Source organism: Chiloscyllium punctatum, chromosome 5 (genome assembly GCF_047496795.1).
Source record: "Chiloscyllium punctatum isolate Juve2018m chromosome 5, sChiPun1.3, whole genome shotgun sequence".
In the NCBI taxonomy this organism is placed as follows: domain Eukaryota; kingdom Metazoa; phylum Chordata; class Chondrichthyes; order Orectolobiformes; family Hemiscylliidae; genus Chiloscyllium; species Chiloscyllium punctatum.
The window spans coordinates 129,724,451-129,748,050 of record NC_092743.1 but is presented as its reverse complement, the minus strand read 5'-3'; the positions used below and the strand labels follow the sequence as shown (position 1 = coordinate 129,748,050).

General features: G+C 42.4%; 1 protein-coding gene across 2 annotated transcripts in view; it reads right to left on the bottom strand.

Moving 5' to 3' along the window:
• The window catches only part of LOC140477437 (adenosine deaminase-like), a 59,395-nt gene extending 39,723 nt beyond the window's left edge, over window positions 1-19,672 (bottom strand). Inside the window, exons 1-3 of one of the 2 annotated variants that reach the window (XM_072571338.1) lie at window positions 19,616-19,666; window positions 18,881-18,931; window positions 16,347-16,408 (exon numbers count right to left, since the gene is read on the bottom strand). In XM_072571338.1, the coding sequence (XP_072427439.1) occupies window positions 16,347-16,408; window positions 18,881-18,931; window positions 19,616-19,657 (155 nt within the window). In that variant the 5' untranslated portion in view covers window positions 19,658-19,666. Of the gene's footprint in view, window positions 1-16,346; window positions 16,409-18,880; window positions 18,932-19,615 lie in introns of both variants that reach the window. The other variant, XM_072571339.1, reaches the window with a different exon arrangement.
• Between the last annotated feature and the right edge of the window lie 3,928 nt (window positions 19,673-23,600).

Genomic DNA, 23,600 nt, shown 5'->3' with positions numbered 1-23,600 from the left:
AGACCTCTCCCAACCCAGTTATAATCTCTTCCAATCTCTTCCGTCAGGCAGAAGATAAAGAAGCTTTACCACACCGAGCAACAGGTTCAAGAACAGCTTCTTTCACGCTGCTATTAGATGCCTGAACGGACTTCGTGAATTTCAAATCTCATGTTGATCCTGCTCTTTGTGCACCTCTTGTGCAGCCATAACTTTGGACACCTCGCTCTGTTCAATCAAACTTTGATCTGTATGTCCTTGTATGGTATAATCCCCCTGTACTGCATGCAAAATAAACTTTTCACTGTACTTAGGTACATGCGTCAACAATAAATGAAATCAAATCTTTCAGGCTTGTTAAAAGCTCCTTGAACTTAATCTCTTTTATCTAAGTGCATGTTCCCACTTATGATGAACAATTGAGATTCATTATCTCTAATCTTTCTCTCTTTGTGACAGAATCTGTCTCAGATTCCTGCAGACTGACCTATGAGATTCAGGTATACGTTAACAAAAATCTGATATTACAGGGGCTTGCTATGGATTCATTCCCACAAAGCCCATTCCCATGTCAACATGAATCCCAACTCCATTCTATCCAGGATCTATATGGTTTAAAGTATAACTGTATACAAAATTTAACATTCCTATCACATGCTATTCCTAGACAAGTGGAAAAGGGACAATCAGCATAACTTAAACGAGTGAGAAAGAGGAGAACTCTGCGTATCTGAAACAGTGTGAGACAGAGTGCAAGCCTTAATGGGAAACTAAATACTTTCCTTTCGTATTTAGAAAATGATTTTTTTGTTGCAACTGGATAGAAGGTCTATTGATGAGTGTTAACATTCCTCTTTATTTTCTGCACAAAATCTGCCCTAAACAGTTTTGAACTTGTATTTACTTATACTTTATTCACAAATTCTCTGATCAAGACCACATTGTACTCTTAGATTATCTTCTTCACTCCCACTACATCGCCAACTTTAGTGTCATCTGGAAACTTACCTCCAATATTCTGGTGGCTGACATTTTTTTAATTTCAAAAATATATTTTATTCACAAATTATCTATACTTTTGAAATTAAAAAATGTCAGCCACCAGAGTATTGGAGGTATAGTTAGTAAGTTTGCAGATGACACCAAAATTGTTGGTGGAGTGGGCAGCGACAAAGATTATCTCAGAATACAACATGGCCTTGATCAGATGGGTCAGTGGGCCAAAGAGTGGCAAATGGAATTAAATTTAGAGAAATGTGCGTAGCTGCATGTTTGTAAGGCAAAGCAGGGCAGGAATTATACAGTTAATGGTAGGGACCTGGGGGTGTTGCCAAACAAAGACGTAGGTAATAAGCATATAGTTCCTTCAGAGTGGAGACAGGGTGGCGTCATCTGGCATTTGGCATATTTGCCTTCAGTGGTCAGAACACTGAGTTATAGGAGTTGGGAGGTCATGTTACAGCTGTACAGGACATTGGTTCAGCCACGTTTGGAATACTGCATTCGATTCCAGTAGGTCTTCTATAGGAAGGACGTTGTTAAACTTGAAAGGGTGCAGAAATGATTTATAAGAGAGTTGCTGGGACTGGAGAGTTTAAGTTACAGGGAGAGACTAAATAGACTGGGGCTGTTTCCCCTGGAGTGTTGGAGGCTGAGGGGTGACCTTATAGAGGTTTATAAAATCATGAGGGGCATGGACAGGGTGAATAGCCAAGATGTTTTTACAAAGATGGAGGAGTCCAAAACTAAAAGGCATGGATTTAAGGTGAGAAGGCCAAGATTTAAAAGGGACCTGAAGGGCAACCTGTTCACACAGAGGGTGGTGCCTGTATGGAGTGAGCTGACAGAGGAAGTGGTGAAGGCGGGTACAACATTTAAAAGGCATCCAAATGTGTGCATGAACGGAAAGGGTTTAGATGTGGCCCAAATGCTGGCAAATGGGACTAAGTAAGATTAGGATATCTGGTCGGCACAGATGAATTGCACAGAAGAGTCTGTTTCTGTTCTGGATGACTCTGTGATAGCAGCTTCATAAACAGCAGAAGAGGGAGAGACAGCAGGATCAGCAGTTTCTCAAACACTGTGAAGGAGTTGGCACCGAAGCTTTATAAAGAGAAGCATGAACCTGCATGAGGAGGGCAATGACCACAAGGGATAAGCCCAGAAGTAAAGAACCCTTTCAAAATCACCTGTCTCCACCTGACAGTGTTGAAGTGTGACATTATAGAAAAATAGGCACGTGATTGGTAGGTATTTCCACCAAAGGCAAAAGATCAAAGATGTGCAGGTCAGGTGAATTGGCCATGCTAAATTGCCCGTAGTGTTAGGTAAGGGGTAGATGTAGGGGTATGGGTGGGTTGCGCTTCGGCGGGGCGGTGTGGACTTGTTGGGCCGAAGGGCCTGTTTCCACACTGTAAGTAATCTAATCTAATCTAATCTAATCTAATCTAATCTGTAAGTAATCTAATCTAATCTAATCTAATCACAGCCAGGAGCTCCTGAGGACAGCTCCCACTGAAGGGAAGGGAAGCTCAGGGCTTGGGGGAGGGGAAGGAGAGATTATGGATCTTTCCAACCATGGAAAGAACATTAGTGCTGCGACCAAGGGAAGGCCTGAGTTCACAGCTGGGAGCTCCTCCTGTTCTTGTTCATTCTTGCCCACGAATGTCGCTGCAAAAGGGACTTTGCTTTTAGTTTTCTCTTTTCATCTCTAGCTTGGAGATTCCTGTCACATGTTTAATGTCAGGTTTTCCAAATCTTGAGAAAGTCTGTCTAACAACTTTAGAAAAAAGGCTCCAAGGTGAACTATCAGAGCCTGACTTAAATTTGTTTCGAAGTGTACTGCCTCATCACAGCGAGGATATTTGTTAGGAATCTGTGAGGTTCTTAAATAGTGAGTCTTTGTGTTTCATTTCTACCTTCACTGATTTTCCTCTCCCTTAGAGATGGAGGAGTTAATATTAAGGGTAAATCTCCATTTTACCACCAATCAGTCTCCCTTTCAAATCACCTTTAACAATTTTCATTTTTTATGTGCCTATAAGTTCCATTAACATTTCTCTTTCTTATCTCCTAAAATTGCTTTCATTACCATTTTTGACCTTTTATTCTCCTTATTCACTTCTTTACTACTTCAAAATTTCTTATAATATTAACATTTATGTTCTAATTTTATCATATCCTCCCCTTTAAAGGTTTCCCTTTACCTTGAACTCTCCCATGTATCCACTGAATCCTATTCCCTGTTCATCTCACAGGAATGTATTTATTTTCATTCCAGATTTGAAAATATCCCATTGTTGATCCACCTACTTGCAAACTTTTCTGCCCAATTATTAGGCATGAAAGGTTACAACTTATTTCCTCTGTCGACAGATTCTAAATGATTGTTTGCAGCTTTTTCTCCTTTTCTTTCTTTTGTATCCATCTTGGCTCTCTGATAGTATTTTTGCTTCCATGAAAAAAATTGCAAAGACCTTCTCTAGAAATTTGAGACCATGATGCAGACTGACAGTTCAGTGTTGAGGTTGACTGACCCTTGATGTTTTTGTGACTGGATCCATTCTCATCTTCAGATAACTGCATGGCCCTTTATCGTTCTCCTTTAGCCAAATTCAGCTGTCTGTACTCTCCTCTCCTTCTAACAATTGCTTATTTCCTGCTGCTGACAACCTCTTGATCTCAAATGGTCACTCAAAAATGACCTTGGTCTCCACTGTCCCTCCATCTCTGAAAGCAAGCTTTCCCATTGCTCAGTCTGCTTCTTTTCGGTTTGATTTCCACCTTATTAAGAACTGCTTTTATCAAGAAGAGCGTGCTATAAATCTGAATTATTGTCAGTGGGAACGATCTTTTTGTTGCCAAACAGATGGTACATTTCACTTCTCTGTAGTCCTACCACTCTTTGTGAGCATAACTTGCCTTGCATTAATTTGTCAATGGGTCAGGTTTAGGACTAGAATCACGCTTAGAATCATAGACAATAAAAGTAGGGTTGCACCAATGGACCTCTCAAGTACGCTCCACCATTCAGTTACAGCATTGCTGAGTTCCATCTCAATACCATTTCCTGTAGGTTTCCTATATCCTGTGATGTCTTTAATACCTAGAAATCTATCAATCTCTGCTTTCAACATAATCAATGATCAAGCCTCCACACAAGTGGAAAATGTATCTTCTTGTTTCCAATAGCTTCTTTCACCATTTCTTTGAAACCATTTGCATCTGTCTGTAACACAAAGTACAAATGGGCTAAATGGGCAGGTAGACATAAAGGTGGGTAAAAGTGAAAGTAAACTAGGGAACTAACAGAGGGTTAAATCATTAAAAAGCATTAATACTTGGAAATGAACATACTGGTCAGACTGGAGCTTCAACTTGAAGTGTACAAGATGAATCACATCATTATGTCTCATTTGCTAGTTTGTGAAAAAAATATAATTAATAATGGGGCTGGAACAACGGATGGACCAGAGAGCACTCATTTTGGAGTGAGTGGGAGCAAGATCTCATGGATGGAGGAATCAGGTGGTGCTTTTCAAAAGATTTCCCTTTTTGTCTGTCTGTCTGCTTTTTTTCATAGAAAAACATATACAAACATTGAAATTTCTACAATAGTACTGGGGGGGGGGGCGGGGGTGGCAGTGGGGAGGTGTGGGGGCGCGGGGAGGGGCACAGTTAAACATATGCACACAACTTTACAAAACCCATAAATCAGAAAGGTTCAGAAACAGTGTCAGCACATTGGAAAGAAATACTGTTGATATTGAAGTCTGACACTGATACATTCCAATCTTAAAAGCAACAATATTTGGATAGCTGCCATTAAGGAAGTAAGAGAGGGAAGTGGCTGCAAGAAGTTGCACGACAGGACAAATGTGGCAGGAATATGCATTTTTGCTGATTAATCAAATATAAAATCTTGCAAGGGATAGATTTAGATATCCTGTGAGTAAAAGAGTAGAAAACGTTTAATTAACCAGTTGGGCAGTTTCATCGTTTAATGTGAAATGGTTGGATATTTAGCTCAGTTTCAGGTAGATTTGATCAAGTTTCTGTCCGTCCTTGACCGCTGCGATGAGTGACTGATGTCAGTCACATGCTGAGCTCATGACTAGCCACTGGTTATTTTGGTTTCCCAGTTGCAACCTCTTCTTAAGACAAACCTCTACTGTGTGTGGATTTCATGTTGCCCTCCAATTTTAGCATTTTTCTGCTCTGCAAACAGTTTTGAATGTCTTCTGTACTCCTGCAAAATGGTTGCTATCAGATCTCCTCTGACAGTCTGCACTCCAATACCTCCCTAACTTTACTCACTGCGCCTATCTTAAGTTTCGAGTCAACAGTTTTGTCAATGTAGCATTCTAACCTCACCCTGCAATTGTTAATCCACCATGCAACTGTTAACTTTAACTCTGGACTCTATCGGCTAGTCTTCTATCAACTTATGTTTTACGATCAAGATTTTTATGCATCTTCTCAATTATTATGTACTCAGAGCTACATCACTTGAATTCTCCCTGTGTCCATTAGTTATGCATTTATCTGCCACTCTGAACCTGAATCCATCACTCAATTTCCATTTTTACAGTCTCTTTTATATTTACTCCTCTTGGATTACTCTTTTTATTACCATGCCTGTTTTTGCTTCTCCTCTCTTAATTACTCTGCTCTCCCAAATGCCTGTTTCAACATTATAAAATACCTTGACCTTCCTGTTCTCTTGCCAGCAATTACATTTGACAATCTTAGATGAGCTAATAGCTTCCTTAGCAATCTCCAAAGGCTTCATTTGATTTACAGTCATAGAGTCATAGAGATATACAGCGTGGAAATAGACCCTTCGGTCCAACTCATCCATGCTGACCAGATATCCCAACCTAATCTAGTCCCACCTGCTAGCACCCGGCCCATATCCCTCCAAACCTTTCCTATTCATACACCCATCCAGATGCCTTTTAAATGCCTCAATTGTACCAGCTTCCACCACTTCCTCTGGCAGCTCATTCCATACTCGCACCATCCTCTGAGTAAAAGTGTTTCTCCTTTGATCTCTTTTATATTTTTCCCTCCTCACCCTAAACCTATGCCCTCTAGTTCTGGACTCCCCAAACTCATGAAAAAGACCTTGTCTAATTATCCTATCCATGTCCCTCATGATTTAATAAACCTCTATAAGGTCATTCCTCAGCCTCCGACACTCCAGGGAAAACAGCCCTAGCCTATCCAGCCTCTTCCTATAGCTCAAATCGTCCAACCCTGGCAACATCCTTATATCTTTCCTGAACCCTTTCAAGTTTTACAACATCCTTCCCATATGATTTGATTTGATTTACTGTAGTCTTGTAGGTAAGTGGGACCTCTGCAAACTGGATGGTCTTCACCTGAACCAGAGGGGTACCAATATCGTGTTGGGATAATTTTGCTAATGTTCTTCGGGTGGGTTTAAACTAATTCAGCAGGAGATGGCAACCAAAGTTGTAGATCGAGTGTACAGTAGGTTGAGAGAATATGAAGTCAGAACTAAGATTTCAAGATTGCAAGAAAGCTCTGGCAAGCAAGAAGTTGGTTTGAAGTGTGTCTACTTCAATGCCAAGAGCATCTGGAATAAGGTGGGTGAACTTGCAGCATGGGCTGGTACCATCAGATGGTGCTGGAAAAGCACAGCAGGTCAGGCGGCATGTGAGGAGCAGGAAAATTGACATTTCAGGCAGGAGCCCTTCATCCTGATGAAGGGTTCCTGCCTGAAATGTCAATTTTCCTGCTCCTCTGATACTGCCTGACCTGCTGTGCTTTTCCAGCACCACTCTAATCTTCACTCTGATCTCTGACATCTGTAGTCCTCACTTTAACCTGGGATTTTGATGTTGTGGCCATTTCAGAGACATGGGTAGAGCAGGGATTTAGATGTTTCAGTAAAAACAGAGAAAATGGTAAAAGAGGTGGGGGTGTGGCACTGTTAGTCAAGGACAGTATTACTGTTGCAGAAAGGACATTTGAAGACTTGTCTACTGAGGTAGTATGGGCTGAGATTAGAAACAGGGAAGGAGAGGTTACCCTGTTGGGAGTTTTCTATAGGCCTCTGAATAGTTCCAGAGATGTAGAGGACAGGATAGCAAAGATGATCCTTGATGAAGCGAGAGTAACAGGGTAGTTGTTATGGGGGTCTTTAACTTTCCTAATATTGACTGGAAATACAGGGGAACGTCAATTATCCGAATTCCAATTATCCGAAAATCAGATTATCCGAAGGAGATCTCGAGGTCCCGACAGAAACATTACATCAAAGACATGTCTCCAACACTGATCGCATATTTTGTTTACAGTAATTAAAAGTGCTGCTGAGAACAGTCCTGGACTGATGGGAGTGCAGGCACTGTCTCTAAATGACTCACCTCCCAACCCCTCTCTCTCCCTCCCCACACTTTCCCTGGAGTCCTATACAAGGGTGTTTCTTAAACCCCCTTCCCCAGATAATCTCTCTAACACTGTCCTGTACAGGGCAAAGGTGGAACCTGTCAAAAAGTTGTGTGTGTGTGTGTGTGTGTGTGTGTGTGTGTACACATGCCATTTGGAGACTCACCCCTCTCCCCACTAAAAGGCAGGAGCAGCAGCAGCAGCCTTATTGTGGGTGTCCAGTCCGGCTGCCCCGGAGAGGGGGCAGGGGTGCGCGGGGGTGGGGGTGGGGCGGGGAAGTAGTTGGACGAGATTGGGGGATGGCCAGGGGGTCAAGCAGGAAGCGGTGTTGGACGGTATTTGTGGAGTCGGTGTTGGGTGGGGCTTGAGGGCGCGATGGGCGGTGGGGGCTCTCACGCAGTGTGCTGCTGCCTAGTCTGAACAGGGAGCAGACTTAATAGAAAACTCTGACCCCATGGAGTAAAGGCATTGAATCGATTAAACGAATGATCAATTATCTGAATGAAAAGTGCCCACCCATCTCGTTCAGATAATCAAGGTTCCCCTGTACTATAATTCAAGTACTTTAGATAGGTCAGTTTTTGTCTTATGTGCGTAGGAAGGTTTCCTGACACAGTATGTAGACATGCCAACAAGAGGAGAGGCCACATTGGATTTGGTACTGGGTAATGAACCTGGCCAGGTGTTAGACTTGGAGATAGGTGAGCACTTTGGTGATAGTGAGCTATGGTTTACTAAGGAAATCGAATCCCTTGTCAAGAGGACAAAGAAGGCTTATGTTAGGATGAGATGTGATGGGTCATTTAGGGTGCTTGAGAGTTACAGGTTAGCCAGGAAAGAACTAGAGAGCTAAGAAGAACTAGGAGGTGATATGATAAGTCATTGACAGATAAGATCAAGGAAAAGCCTAAGGCCTTCTATAGGTATATCAGGAACAAAGAAAATGATGAAAGTAAGATTAGGGTCAATCAAGGACAGTAGTGGAAAGTTGTGCGTGGAATCAGAGGAGATAGGGGAAGTGCTAAATGAATGCTTTTCATCAGTATTCACAATAGAAAAAGACAGAATACTGAGATAAAGGCTACTAGACTAGATGGGATTGACGTTCACAAGGAGGAGGTGTTAGCAATTCTGGAAAGTGTAAAAATAGATAAATTCCCTGTGCTGGATGGGATTTACCCTAGGATTCTCTGGAAAGCCAGGGAGGATATCGCTGAGACTTTGGCTTTGATCTTTATGTCGTCATTGTCTACAGGAATAGTGCCAGAAGACTGGATGATAGTAAATGTTGTCCCCTTGTTCAAGAAGAGGAGTAGGGACAACCCTGGTAATTATACCTCGCTTGTGGGTAAGGTGTTGGAAAGGGTTATAAGAGATAAAATTTATAATCATCGAGAAAGAAGTAAATTGGTTAGAGATAGTCAACACGATTTTGTGATGGGTAGGTCGTGCCTCACAAACCTTACTGAGCTCTTTGAAAAGGTGACCAAACAGGTGGATGAGGGCAAAGCAGCTGATGTGGTGTTTCTGGATTTCAGTAAGGCATTTGATAAGGTTCCCCACGGTAGGCTATTGCAGAAAATACAGAGGCATAGAATTGAGGGTGATTTAGTGCTTTGGATCAGAAATTGGCTAGCTGAAAGAAGACAGAGGGTGGTGGTTGATGGTAAATGTTCATCCTGGAGTTTAGTTACTATTGGGGTACTGCAACAATCTGTTTTGGGTCCACTGTTGTTTGTCATTTTTATAAATGACCTGGATGAGGGCATAGAAGGATGGGTTAGTAAATTTGCGGATGACACTAAGGTCGATTGAGTTGTGGATAGTGATGAAGGATGTTATAGGTTACAGAAAGACATAGACAAGCTGCAGAGCTGGGCTGAGAGGTGGCAAATGGAGTTTAATGCAGGAAGGTGTGAGGTGATTCACTTTGGAAGGAGCAACAGCAATAAGGAGTACTGGGCTAAAGGTAAGATTCCTGGTAGCGCAGATCAGCAGAGACATCTCGGTGTCCAGGTACATAGATCCTTGAAAGTTTCCACCCAGGTTGATAGGGTTGTTAAGAAGGCATACGGTGTGTTAGCTTTTATTGGTAGAGAGTTTGAGTTTCGGAATCATGAGATTAAGCTGCAGCTGTATAAAACTCTGGTGCGGCTACGTTTGGAGTATTGCATATAATTCTGGTGACCACGTTATAGGAAGGATGTGGAAGCTTTGGAAAGGGTTCACAGGAGGTTTAGTATGACGTTGCCTGGTGTGGAGGGAAAGTCTTACGATGAAAGGCTGAAGAACTTGAGGCTGTTTTCATTAGCGAGAAGAAGGTTGAGAGGTGAATTAATTGAGACATATAAGATAATCAGAGGGTTACATAAGTTGGACAATGAGAGCCTTTTTCATCGATGGCGGTGGCTAGCACGAGTGGACATAGCTTTAAATTGAGGGGTGATAAATATAAGACAGAAGTTAGAGGTAGTTTCTTTACTCAGAGAGTAATAAGGGCATAGAACGCACTGCCTGCAACAGTAGTAGACTCACCAACTTTAAGGGCATTTAAATGGTCATTGGATAGCATATGGAGGAGAATGGAATCGTGTAGATTAGATGGGCTTCAGATTGGTTTCACAGGGTGGTGCAACATCGAGGGCTGAAGGGCCTGTACTTTGCTGTAATGTTCTATGTTCTAATGTTCTGTGTTCTGTGTGTCCCTAACCACAGTGAAAAGTTTTGTTTGCAAGCAGTACAGGCAGGCTATTGTATGCAAGGACAAACAGATCATAGGGTGGTTAGATAGAGTGAGGCATACAGGTTATACTGCCCAGGAGGTGCGTGAAGCAAGATCAACATTAACAAGCTCAACATTATTTGAAATTAGATAGTCCATTCATCAGTCTAATAATGGCAGGGAAGAAGCTGTTCCTGAACCTGTTGGTATATGCGTTCTAGCTTCTGTGTCTTCTGTGGTTATAGGAGAGTATAATGATGACGTCGGCAGCCTTTCCGATCCACACGTTTTGCATTGTCTCATTCCCAGCAACAGCCACAATTGCCCCATCCTACTCTCTCACCCATCTCCAGCCCAGCAAGCCTACTAAAGGCTAATCTTGTCAATCTTCTTCCTGTCCATCTCAACTCTTCCATTGCTGTACACTCTGACAGTGGGTCATTGTGCATTGCCTGCCTAATTATCTTCCCCCAGGATCAACAATGGTCTTTGCAATCTGTGATCACGTTTTGCAGGTTGTGATGACCTTGACGCTATCCTGACTGAGAGATTGTGACACCTTCCCAGCTAGCTATGTTTTCCATCATTTGTCAAGTCAACATCAACTCAGTCTGTTAACACTGCCTATTATTTCAGGGTCATGCTGAAATGCAAAGATAAACTTCAGCTTCATTAAAACATGCTTTTAATCCTCTCTTTCTTCTAACTTCCTGACCTTCAATAATACGCGCAAGAAGCTTGTGAACTTCTTACGTGCTAAGATTGTCACCATTTAGTTAGTTGTTTCTGCCACTTTCCTTCCTTCTACTAGTCTGCTGAGCCAATCCTCCTTTCAGGGTTCCCCTACTCCAATCCCAAATTTGTATCTTCCTCCGGTTTGTTTTCGATCACCCGTGATTTTCTCTCTGTGGTAAGTATGTCCATGACATCCACCTCCTGCTCATTCATTCCTACTCCCCACCAAACTACTGAGCACCTTACTATCCCTCCTGATCCTCACATTGGCCAATTTTATTCAGGGATATCCATTTAAGTAACATTCTTCTCTCCATTGAAGCTGTTATCAGTCCCGTCCTCAAAACAAAAACCTTAACCTGACCACCTTTGCAAAACCAATGCTCCATTTTCTACTTTCCCTTCTACTCAAAAGCATGTTGCGACCTTCCAAAGCTCGATCCATCTTTCCTGGAATACCATGGTTGAAGCCCTCCAATCAATGTTCTGCCAGTGTCACAGAAACTGAAACTTTTAAAATCAAACTCTCAACGTCCATCCCGCATGATTATGGCAAAGGTAAACTTTCCCTCCTTGTTTTTTTTTCAATTTGTCTGAAGACTAAGACATGGTCAACCATATCACCCTCCCGCAATGCCTCTCCACTATTGTTCATCAGAAGGGAATGCATTCATCTGATTCTATTCTCGTCTATCTGTTAATAGCCTCTTTAATGGCTTCACTTCCAAGTTGCATACCTTTTCCATCAGACGACCCCTCTTTGTTCTCATCTATATCTGGTCCTTGGTACACAAAACGTCAATTCTTCTGCTCCTCGGATCTGCCTGACCTGCTGTGCTTTTCCAGCACGACACTTGTTGACTCTGATCTCCAGCACCTGCAGTCCTTACTTTCTCTCTACCCCAATTAATTCCTGACTGACCTATCACATTATATCCACCATCTACTTGAGGCCATCTCAATCTCTACTACCTACACCCTCACACATTAAGCTCTGTTCACCCAACACCCTGGTACATTCTGACCTACACTGGTTCTAGTCAAGCAACACCTCCATTTGAACTCTTATCCATGTTTTCACATCCCTTCATGTCATTACCCCGTCTGCATTTCGCAGGGATCATTCACTCCAAGACACCCCTAGTCCATCCCACAATTACCAACACCACCCCACCCCACCTCCCTTCTCCACAGCATCTTCCCATGTAACTGCAGCAGGTGCAGAAGACAGTGAGGAAAGCTAATGACATGCTGGCCTTCATAGCAAGAGGATCTGAGTAGAGGAGTAGGGATGTCACACTGCAGTTATACAGGGAGAAAGTGAGGACTGCAGATGCTGGAGATCACAGTCAGAAAGTGTGGTGCTGGAAAAGCACAGCCGGTCAGGCAGCATCCAAGGAGCAGGAGAGTCGACGTTTTGAGCATAAGCTCTTCATCAGGAGACTCAAGAGGGCTGAGAGGCAAGTGGGAAGGGGATGCGGCTGGGGAGAGATAGCTGGGAATGCGATAGGTAGATGGGAGGTTGGGGGGGGGGATTGGGGAGGCGATGGTGATAGATCAGAGTGGAGAGTTGAGCGCATAGGTGGGAAAGAAGATGGACGGGGGTAGGACAGTTTAAGCGGGCAGTGCCGAGTCAGAAGATTGGATCTCGGATGAGGTGAGATGAGGAAAATGGTGAAATCAATATTGACCCCATGTGGTTGGAGGATCCCAAGACAGAAGATGAAACATTCTTCCTCCAGGCATCGGGTGGCTAGAATCTGGTGTTGGAGGAGGCCCAGGACTTGCATGTCCTTAGTGGAGTGGGAGGAAGAGTTGAAGTGTTCGGCCACAGGGCAATGGGGTTGTTTGGTGTGGGTGTCCTGAAGATGTTGTCTGAAATGTTCTGCAAGTTGGCGTCCTGTCTCCCTAGTGTAGAGGAGACCACATCGGGAGCAATGGACACAGTAGATACATGTGTGGAGGTACAGGAAAATCTCTGCCAGATGTGGAAGGATCCTTTGGGGCCTTGGTTGGAGATGAGGGGGGAAGGTGTGGGTGCAGGTGGCACTTCCTGCAGTGGCAGGGGAAGGTGCCGGGAGTGGAGGGTGGGTTGGTGGGGGCATGGACCTAACAATGGAGTCATGGAGGGAATGGTCTCTGCAGAACACAGATTGGGGTGGGGAGAAAAATAAATGTTCGGTGGTGAGATTCTGTTTATTGGTGGTGGAAATGGCGAAGGATGATGCGTTGTATCCGGAGGTTGGTGGGGTATCCGGAGGTTGGTGGGGTGAGGACCAGGTGGATTCTGCCCTTGTTGCGATTGAAAGAGTAGGGTTCAAGGGCAGAGGTGCGGAAAGTAGAGGAGATGAGCTGGAGGGCATCGTTGACCACATGGGAAGGGAAATTGCCGTCTTTGAAGAAGGAGGCTATCTAGGATGTTCTGGAGTGGAATTGGTCCTCCTGGGAGCAGATGTGGTGGAGGTAGAGAAATTGGGACGAAGGGATAGCATTTTTACAGGAGGTAGGGTGGGAGGAGGTGTAGTCCAGGTAGCTGTGGGAGTCAGTAGATTTGAAGTAGATGTCGTGTTGAGTTGATCGCTGGAAATGCAGTTATACATGGCCTTGGTGAGGTGACACCTTAAGTATCATGTGCAGTTTTGGTCTCCTAGTTTGAGGAAGCTCATTCTTGCTCGTGAAGGAGTCCTGCAAAGGTTCACCAGATTGATCCCTGGGATGGCAGGACTGACATGTGAAGAAAGATTGGATCGACTGGGCTTATACTCTGGAATTTAGAAGAATGGGGTGGGTGGGTGATATCTGGTAGAAACATATAAAATCCTGATGGGACTGGACAGGCTGGATGTGGAAAGAATGTTCCCGATGTTGGGAATATCCAGAACAAGGGATCACAGTCTAAGAATAAGGGGTGAGCCATTCACAACTGAGATGAGGAAGAATTTCTTCACTCAGAGAGTTGTGAGCCTGTGGAATTCTCTCCCACTGGAAGCTATTGGGGCCAGTTTGTCAAGAGTGAGCTGGACATGTCTCTTGCAGCCAAAGTGATCAAGGGGCATGAAGAGAAAGCAGGAGCGGGAGACTGAAGTTATAAGATCAGTCATGATCATGTTGAATGGTGGTACAGGCTGGGGAGGGCCAAATGGCACACACCTGGACATATTTTCTATGTTTCTTTGTTTCCTTATGATAAAGGTAGTACATAAATAGAAGTCACTATTGTTACTGCTGAAGCTGTTAAAAAGAAAGAGAGTTACTCAGCTGGCAGAGAGCGAAGGAGCTGCTGTCATCCTGGGTTATTTGCAAAAGTATATAAATGATAAAATTGGGCACAAGGAACTTACAGGATTGATTTTAATTGCCCTTGTCAGATGGCAAAAAGATGGAGGTGATTGATTCCCCCTTTTTTAAAATTCAGACCATTTTGATATTAGCAACAATCAAAGAAACATGTATCTATGTCTCCCATGCATTTTTTGTCTTAATTCTTGGCTTGCTCATCTGGTTTTCTTTTCTGGTGTTGTGTAAAGCACTCCAGTCGGTTATTTTATAATTCCATTTTTGCAGTTCCCTTTTTCGTCATTGTCGCTTCCCTTCTATTTTGTCCCTCTTCTGTCCTTCTCATATCTCTGTTTTTGTGTGTGTTTACTGCCATGCATGATAATGTTTTTGCTCAACGTAATAGATGGAAGGGTGGGGTGGGGTGGGGAGCATACAATAGTTTGGAGGCCATCACTGATAAAGGAAGTCAGAGAGGAGCTAACAAATAGCTGATTCAGTGAAAACTTTAACAGAAAGTTTGTAAGGAGATATTTTATAACGGAATGAATGGATCTTTGGTCTGGCAAGATATGTTAGATTTCAGTAGAGTCATAGAGTCATAGAGACGTACAGCATGGAAACAGACCTGTCGGTCCAACCCGTCCATGCCGACCAGATATCCCAGCCCAATCTAGTCCCACCTGCCAGCACCCGGCCCATATCCCTCCAAACCCTTCCTATTCATATACGCATCTTAAATGTTGCAATTGTACCAGCCTCCACTACTTCCTCTGGCAGCTCATTCCAAACACGTACCACCCTCTGTGTGAAAATGTTGCCCCTTAGGTCTCTTTTATATCTTTCCTCTCTCGCACTAAACCTATGCCCTCTAGTTCTGGACTCCCTGACCCCAGCGAAAAGACTTTGTCTATTTACCCTCATAATTTTGTAAACCTCTATCAGGTCACCCCTCAGCCTCTGACGCTCCAGGGAAAACAGCCCCAGCCTGTCCAGTTTCTCTCTATAGTTCAAATCCTCCAACCCTGGCAACATCCTTGTAAATCTTTTCTGAACCCTTTCAAGTTTCACAACATCTTTCCGTTAGGAAGGAGACCAGAATTGCACGCAATATTCCAACAGTGGCCTAACCAATGTCCTGTACAGCCGCAACATGACCTCCCAACTCCTGTACTCAATACTCTGACCAATAAAGGAAAGCATACCAAACGCCTTCTTCACTATCCTATCTACCTGCAACTCCACTTTCAAGGAGCTATGAACCTGTACTCCAAAGTCTCTTTGTTCAGCAACACTTCCCAGGAATTTACCAGAAAAAAAGGGCACACATTTTGTCAAAACTTTCCATCTTGCACTCATCGGGATATTTTGCAAGAAAACAAATTTGAGTGATAATTTGTGTTCTCACAAAATGCCCTGATATGAGCAAGAGGAAACGTTTCAGTAAAATGTGCCTTTTCAGCAATAATGAAGTTTTGTACTGTGAATGAAATAGCTCCACAAAGGCCAGTATCCCGTCACCAAGTCATCCTTTATTTACATGTGCATGGTACATGATACTGACCCAGCTAACACAAAGCCGGCTCCAAGAGTTAGCAGAACCTCGGGACTCCTGTTTATATCTGTCAGCCAGGGCTTCCAACAGCCCCAATCATGGAACTCATATTTTATGAGATCTGCAGGGCAGAAGTCATTCCAGTCACTCCATGAAACATGAGTTTGTAGTTGCACAGTGGAAAACAGCCCTGGAAAATGCAAACAAGCAGGAAATGGAGAATTGCCATGAACCAGCATGACTATGGAAATGCCACGATCTAGAATCGCATGAGGGAATCTGGAAGAGTTTAACCAAAGCTCAAAAGTTAGGTGTGCTGAATTATTTATAAATTGGAGTGCACAGAGACTGAGAAAACACAGGATGTTGGGATTCCGAGCAACCCATTGAGTTCGAGATTGGAGTTCATGGCGGTTGTGAAGAACTGAGACACGATCATTGAGCATAGACCTTTGTAGCTGGGTTGTTAAAAAATTTGGAAGAGTGAGTGTTCTCATAAATTGTGGGATCATACACTGGGAGAAGGAAACATTACAGAGGGAGATGGGAACCTGGAATAATTAATCTCGCTGATACTCTTCCCAATGCCAAAGAGCCATAATGAAGCCTTTATTTTGCACAGACAGTAAGATAAGCAGGAATAACATGCATTAATTCACATACTTGGCAAAGTGCAGAATAGTTTTAAGTCTTATGGCCCCATCAAGATGACAGTGAAGTTCAACCTGTAAAAGAGAGACAAAGCAACATAAAAGATGGGATTTAATACGGCTGGCATGTGAACTGATTTCCACAACAGAAACAGGTGTCACCCATGCAATCGCACATTTTAACTACTCTGATGAAATTAAGTGTCCCAGTGCCAGCAGGATCTTGGTTGTCCCCAGGGGGCACATTGATTCATGGAATCATCGAGTGCAGAGTGGAGGTACCACCTCCAGTCTGAGACCTGCAGCTCTTCAGTATCTGAGAGTGTAGCCACAGCCAGTACCACACTGGATCTTCCACAGTCAAGTAGATGGGTTGAGATTGGGATGTCAGGGAGGTTGGGTTGCTGAAGAGGTTGTGTTGAGGTGCCAATGGCAGCAGCAGCAGAGGTGTACCTTCTGTGGATCCCCTTGCCAGATCCCCCGATGGTGCACAAAGACACTGGAAACAAGATCCCTAGCCCCCTACCGAATCTGCGGGCCAATAGGCAGTCTTCCTGGATAACTTGAAGCTTGGAAGGTGAGGCAAATAATCACATGATCTTGAAAAGAAATGAAGTCAGTGTAGATTGGAATATTGAAAAATGTACCAAATATGGTGCCAAAACCCAAACTGTGCCAGCACCATACAGTCAGACTCCCATTGCACTTGCAACACCTTTGACACACAAAGCACTTTGTTTAAAAATTTGGGATCATCCTTTTAGGACACAGACTCAAAGAATGTTTTTTTTAAAAAAATGTTCTGCAACTTTGTATGGTCATATGGTGGTAAAGATCATATGTGTTTAAAGTACGAAGGAATGTTAGCTATAGGAAACTAAGGATACAAGAGTGCATTCTGCAGCACTTTGACTTATCCTAGGCTTATATTTAAGATACTCTTCATTGAAGTCATATTGGGCTTGAAACATTAACTCTGTTTCTGTCTCTATCAACGCTGAGTTTCTCCAGCACTTTTGGCTTTTATTGCAGCATCTGTAGTACTTTGGTTTTCAACATATTTAAGGTAGTGTGAAATGGTCATCGTTTTTCCGATCAAAGTCTGGTCAACATGTCAATAGTAAACAAGCTTTTTCTTCAAAGTTTACAGATTTAATAACAATTGGTGTCAAATGTTGATGGGACTTTACTAACTGGATGGGTATTCGTAAACAGCAGCATGACAACTAACTTGAAGAATCACCTCTAATAATTTTTAATTGTTGAAAAACTGGTGCAAAACGATAATTAGTATATTTATTGTTTACTAGCTACAAGTGTAGCCTTTAAAAAAGGCATGCTTCTCTGTACAACGGAGTCTGGGTTGGTTCACAATGATTTGTGCACAACCTGATTTTGATTTGAATAACTGTGCACTGACGTTCCAAATGTAACGCCAGTATTAAGCAATTTAGGACTGCACAAAATGTGTTCTGAACCTGCCGCAAGATGGCAGTAGTGGTCTGGAATGCATTGCCCATGAGGGTAGTTGAGACAAAAAACCTCACAAGTACTTGATGAGCCCTTGAAGGGTCACTTCATTCAAGGCTAACTCCAGGCCTAGTGCAGGAAAGTGGGACTGGAGTCGATGTACAACACGGAAACAGACCCTTTGGTCCAACACGTCCATGCCGACCAGATACCCTAAATTAATCTAGTCCTATTTGCCAGCATTTGGGACAAATCCATCTAAACCCTTCCCATTCATATACCCATCCAAATGCCATTTAAATGCTGTAATTGTACCAGCCTCCACCGCTTCCTCTGGCAGCTCATTCCATACACGTACCACCCTCTGTGTGAAAATGTTGCCTCTTAGGTCCCTTTTAAACCTTTCCCCTCTCACCTGAAACCTATGGCCTCTAGTTTCGGATTCACCTACCCTGGGGAAAAGACCCCCGATATTCACCCTCTCCATGCCCCTGGTGATTTTATAAACTTCCAGAGGTCACCCCCTCAGCCTCCAGCTTCAGGGTAAATAGCCCCAGCCTATTCAGCCTCTCCTTACAGCTCAAACCCTCCTATTGTGGCAACATCCTTGTGAAGGTAGCAGTTTTATTTTTGGTGGTGGATTTGGCTGAAGGATCTCTTTCTTACTTTATGATGCTATAAACTAAAGCCGCTGACATCCATTGAATACCTCAGACTAGAATTGACATACTGCACATTCAACATCACCAGTATATTAAATGTGTGCATTAACTTCAATCGATGAATGACCGCAGGAAAAACCACTGCGGCTGCATGAATATTCCCAAGATAATTCACTTTTCAACGGGACGTTTGGAAAAATCAAACAAATCTTTCGGGGGCGGGGGGGACCTCCAGTGTGACAGTCAATGAAAACATACATCTAGCAAATGTAACTGAAATGTGTAAAGCAGTGAGGGATGGGAAAGTCCTTTAAAAGTAAACAACCACTCCCCGCCAAAACAAAAAGTTGAACGAACACCACACATTAGGTTGGAATTCCTGCAGAAACGACCGTCACTTTAAAGTCTGTCTTACCTTGGGTTTAGTGAACACTGCTCTTGAGGTTACTCCTGCCATACTCAGAATCTGTAGGGTACGAGCAAACTGCGGTTCATTTAAAGTACAGCTTTTTTTTTTTGGCTGACATCAGATATAAACAAAAACACGCCTCTTTGTATTGCTCAATTTGTATTGCTTAGTTTTCACTGGAAAGGATAGCTCTACCCAGGCTTTCAAATTTGCCCAATTGTCAAAGTCGCCAGAACAAGCAATGACTTTCGCCACCATTCAATTTGCAACATCTCCCCGGTGCTGTCCAATAAAGCCGCCTCATGTTGTGAAACATATTTCTGAGAAACGAATACACGAGTAACAGACAGCATCGTTAAGCATGATCTCATTAATCATACTCCCCAAAGGCATGTTGCATTTTATCAGGTGTTTTTTTTTGGAGGGGGGGCGGGTGGTGTAGGATCCAAAAGCATGCACTCTTTAAAGGAGAAAATATGCACTTTCTGAAGGACAACTGACAGATACAGGACTCGGGCGAGTTAATGAGGTTCATTTCAAATTGCTCCATTGAAAAAGCGACTCATAGCAACATTGGGTGGCTCCGGTTCTGTAGGAGGTATGTTCTTGCCTCATTCTCAACAACCAAGTCAAACTTAGCGTTGCAAAATACGCTTTCCGTTTATTTGAGCTATATGCCTAACTTGAAACTTGCTGACCTATTATTTTTCAATATCTCTACACCACTCGGAGAGAACTTACCGATGGAATGGAAATACGGAAAAGGAGAAGCATTTTTCGCATTTGATCCAGTGTAAGTTCAGCACTAACTGCTCAAGGCGCTGATAAGGGCTGACAGTTTCAACTGGACAGAGAGATTAAGTTGGATGGAAAGCTGTTTTTTTACGACCGCGGAACATGAATGAATTAGTGGCACTGGAAAAGAAGGAAGTGTCAGGGATAGGGTACAAGTACAGGAATGGGAATAATGTAGGGAATCAAACAAATCATTTAGGGACAAGAACAAAATAAACACCAAAGTTGAATGGTAAGTCAGATAGATACTTAGGCTGACAGAAAATGAGAATAAGGGAAACCCGAAAGAACCGTGGATGCTGTAAATCAGACACAAATGCTCTCTCGTTCTGGACTCCCCCAACCCAGGGAAAATACCTTGTCTATTTACTCTATCCACTCCCCTCATGATTTTAAAAATTAAGGAAAGATATTGTTTCATTGGAGGCAGTTCAGAGAAGGTTCATTGTGATAATCCCTGATATGGAGGAATTAGATTCCCTACAGTGTGGAAACAGGCCCTTCAGCCCAACCAAGTCCATACTGACCCTCCGAAGAGTAATCCACCCAGATCCATTTCCCTCTGACTAAAACACGTAACCTATAGGTAATTTAGCATGGTCAATTGACCTAACCTGCACATCTTTGGACTGTGGGTGGAAACCGGAGCAAACCCACACAGACGTGGGGAGAATGTGCAAACTTCACACAGCCATGGAATCTGAACCTGTGAGGCAGCAGTGCTAACCACTGAGCCGCCATGCTACCCCAAATAAAAGCCTCCTCATCGGGGAATTAAACCCCGGTCTCCCATGTGACAGGCAGGGATACTAACCACTATACTAACAAGGAATTGTGAATAAAGAGCGAACAGTTGGGACACATTAGAATTTAGAAGAATGAGAGGTAATCTAACTGAACCATTTCGGAGTCTTAAGGGGTTTGGCAAGGTAAATGCTGAGAGGATGTTTCAGCATAGAGGGGCACCAATTTAAGAATGAGATGAGGAGGAACTTATATTCATAGAGGATTGTGTGTATTTAAACTCCTTGTCAGAGGGAGTTGGAATGGTGGGTTGGGGGATTGATGCAGAGTCCTTGTGTATATCTAAAGCTGGGATAGTTAGATAGATTCTTGATCAGTAGGAGAATCAATATAAGGGGAAAGGCCAGGAAAGTGGATGTGAGGAATATCAGGTCAGCCATGATCCTGTTGAATGAAGGAGCAGACTCGAGCAGCTGAGTGGATTACTCCTGTTCCTATGTCTTGTGGTCTAATAGTATTAGTACCTAATGCCAATCTGTGTTCTTCCCCCATTGTCATCTTGATTATTTCTATTTTAATATTCATCCAATGGCTACTTGAATATTTCAGTTGAATCTGCCTCCATTATATTTCCAGGCAATGCATTCCAGACCCTGACTAGGTGTGAAAAGGTCTTTTTTCTCTCATTATGCTCTTTTTGTGACTCTTTTCAAATCTGAGCCCTTTGCTTCTCGATCCTTTCAAAACAGGTACAGTTTCTCTCTATCTAATCCATCCAGCTCACTTATAGTTTTGTTTAACATCTCTTCTCAGCCTTCTTCTCTCCAATGAGAGCAGTCCCAACTTCTTCAATCTATCCTCATAACTGAAATTTCTCATCCTGGGGACTATTCTTGTAAATCTTTTCTGCAAACTCCCCAGAGTGATCATATCCTTCCTAATGACATGGCACGCAGAACTATACACAATACTGTCCAGTTGAGGGCTAACAACTGCTTTATAAAAGTTCAATGTCATCTCTTTGCTCTTATACTTTATGATCCTAGCTTCAGTACAATTAAAGTATCAACTGCTCATATTTATCCTCCAGCAGCCAATGGGCTAAAAGCCAAATTTTATTGTTTTTCATTGCTTTTCATATCTATGTGGCAGCTTTTAGTGACTTGTGTATGGAAACAACCAAATCTCTTTGCCCCTCCACAGCATCTAATCTCTTACCTTTAAGAATATTGAAAGACAATTTAAAGGCTTATGAATTATGCACCAAAGAGGATTTGGATCAAGGAGAAGACTTAGACTTGCACTGTTAAACAACAGAAACAGAAATCTGGTAGGATGGATGGGAAAACAGGAACCAGGTCTAGGAGTGAAGCCATTTTAATCTGAGGAAGCCTTTGGAGGAAGTTTAGCTTTTTGAAATGGGAAATGGACAGGACCCAAGCAACCAGCAAACCAGAAACGGAGAAATTCTTTGATGTGCAAAGCAAGCAGCTGGAACATTTTCCATTTCACTTAATTTTACATTTGTCTTCTTACATGGAGAGATTTTTAAAAATCTGGGAAACATGTATAACACCAGCATTTATTTGGCAGAAGACCTGCAATAAAGATGAGAAACGTCCACATGTTTTTTCTATTACTAAGTGATGGCAAGTTCCATGGGGGTTTTTCCCAGTCTTAACATTGATATGAATAGTACTTGGTCTCTGAGTCACAAGTTCTCTGGGCCCAAGTTGTGCTCTCTTAGAGCACAAAATCATGCCTGAGCTCTGTGCTGAGGGAGACTCACAGTTGGAGACACCATCTTCTGAAGCGACATTAGAGCACACATCTCCTTGCTGGGACATATGTAAAAAGATTCAAAGAACTATTCTGATGATGAGTCGAGGAGTTATCCCTGGTGATCTGGCCAATACTTATTGCTCAAACAATAGTGCAAAAAAAAATTGACTGATCATTACTAGTTTACTATTTGTAGTGATTGTTCTGCAAAAATTGGCTGCCATGTTTCCTGCATTCCAATAGAAACAATTTATTGTTCAAAGGTACTAAATTGACTGTAAAGGACTTTGCAACATCCAGCATTGATCAAAAAAGCATACTTTCTACGTATTTTCTCTTTGATGTTAACATTAATGTGAAACAATTGCAAAAATTGTGCACATAATCATTGGCCCCAATTTCCTCTATAGCCCACAAAATGGCTGTAGTTCAATTGTATTTCAAAAGCATAATCAAAAACATTATGATCCTCTCACATTTAGATGAAAACAAATGACATTAATTTTAAATTTTAAAATTTAATATAAAAATATCCTTATTTTTATGTTTGTTTAAATTCCTATGTCCCCTGCATTTATAATGGAAACTGTTTATCTAAACTTGTCATTTTGCCATTGGTGATGAAAAATCGTTTCTGCTGCCAGAAAATTAGAAGTACACAGCCAATTTCCATTAACATGATAGACATAAAAATATATTCGAGTTGACAGGAAATGTGTGCAGATGTCGGATTATTTTTAACAATTTATTGGTTAACTCTTGTGGTGTTTCACACATGGATAAAAGAGACAACATGGTGTTCAACATGGCCAGTATGATTAAATAACATGAAAGATAATGTATCATTATTGGAGCAAGATGGACATTATATAATACCAATAGGGTTAGGACTAGGGTAAATAAACAACTGAAATTTGGATAATCCATCAAATTTGCAGGCTTTCTCATAGTTGTAAAGTTTTGCCAAACAAACCATAGATGTATATGAATCTGAAGTGAATAACATATTCAATGAAATGTACAATGTTTATATGTGTGTATGCAGTATAGCTTCAATCATTGGTTTTGCTGCTCCCTCCTCGCATGATGAAATAAAATCTGAAATGATGGCATTGCATTGCCAATCGACATCATCACACCCATCTCCAATTGTATGGAAGTCAGACAAGCACCAAATTGGCAGCCTGTTTGGCTTTTATAAAAGAAATGCAATTCAAGGACAGTTCAACTCTCACAAAATGGTACACTCCCAAATTGTACATTACCCATGTCATTTTCTCCGGCATGTGTTTGGAATGAGTTACACCCAGGCATGAGGAGCCAATTCAAGGTTAACAGGACAATAGCTGCATTCAACAGAAAGTCTGCTGGTGAAGTTGGGAGAGTTTCCAAGTTGAAGTGTATT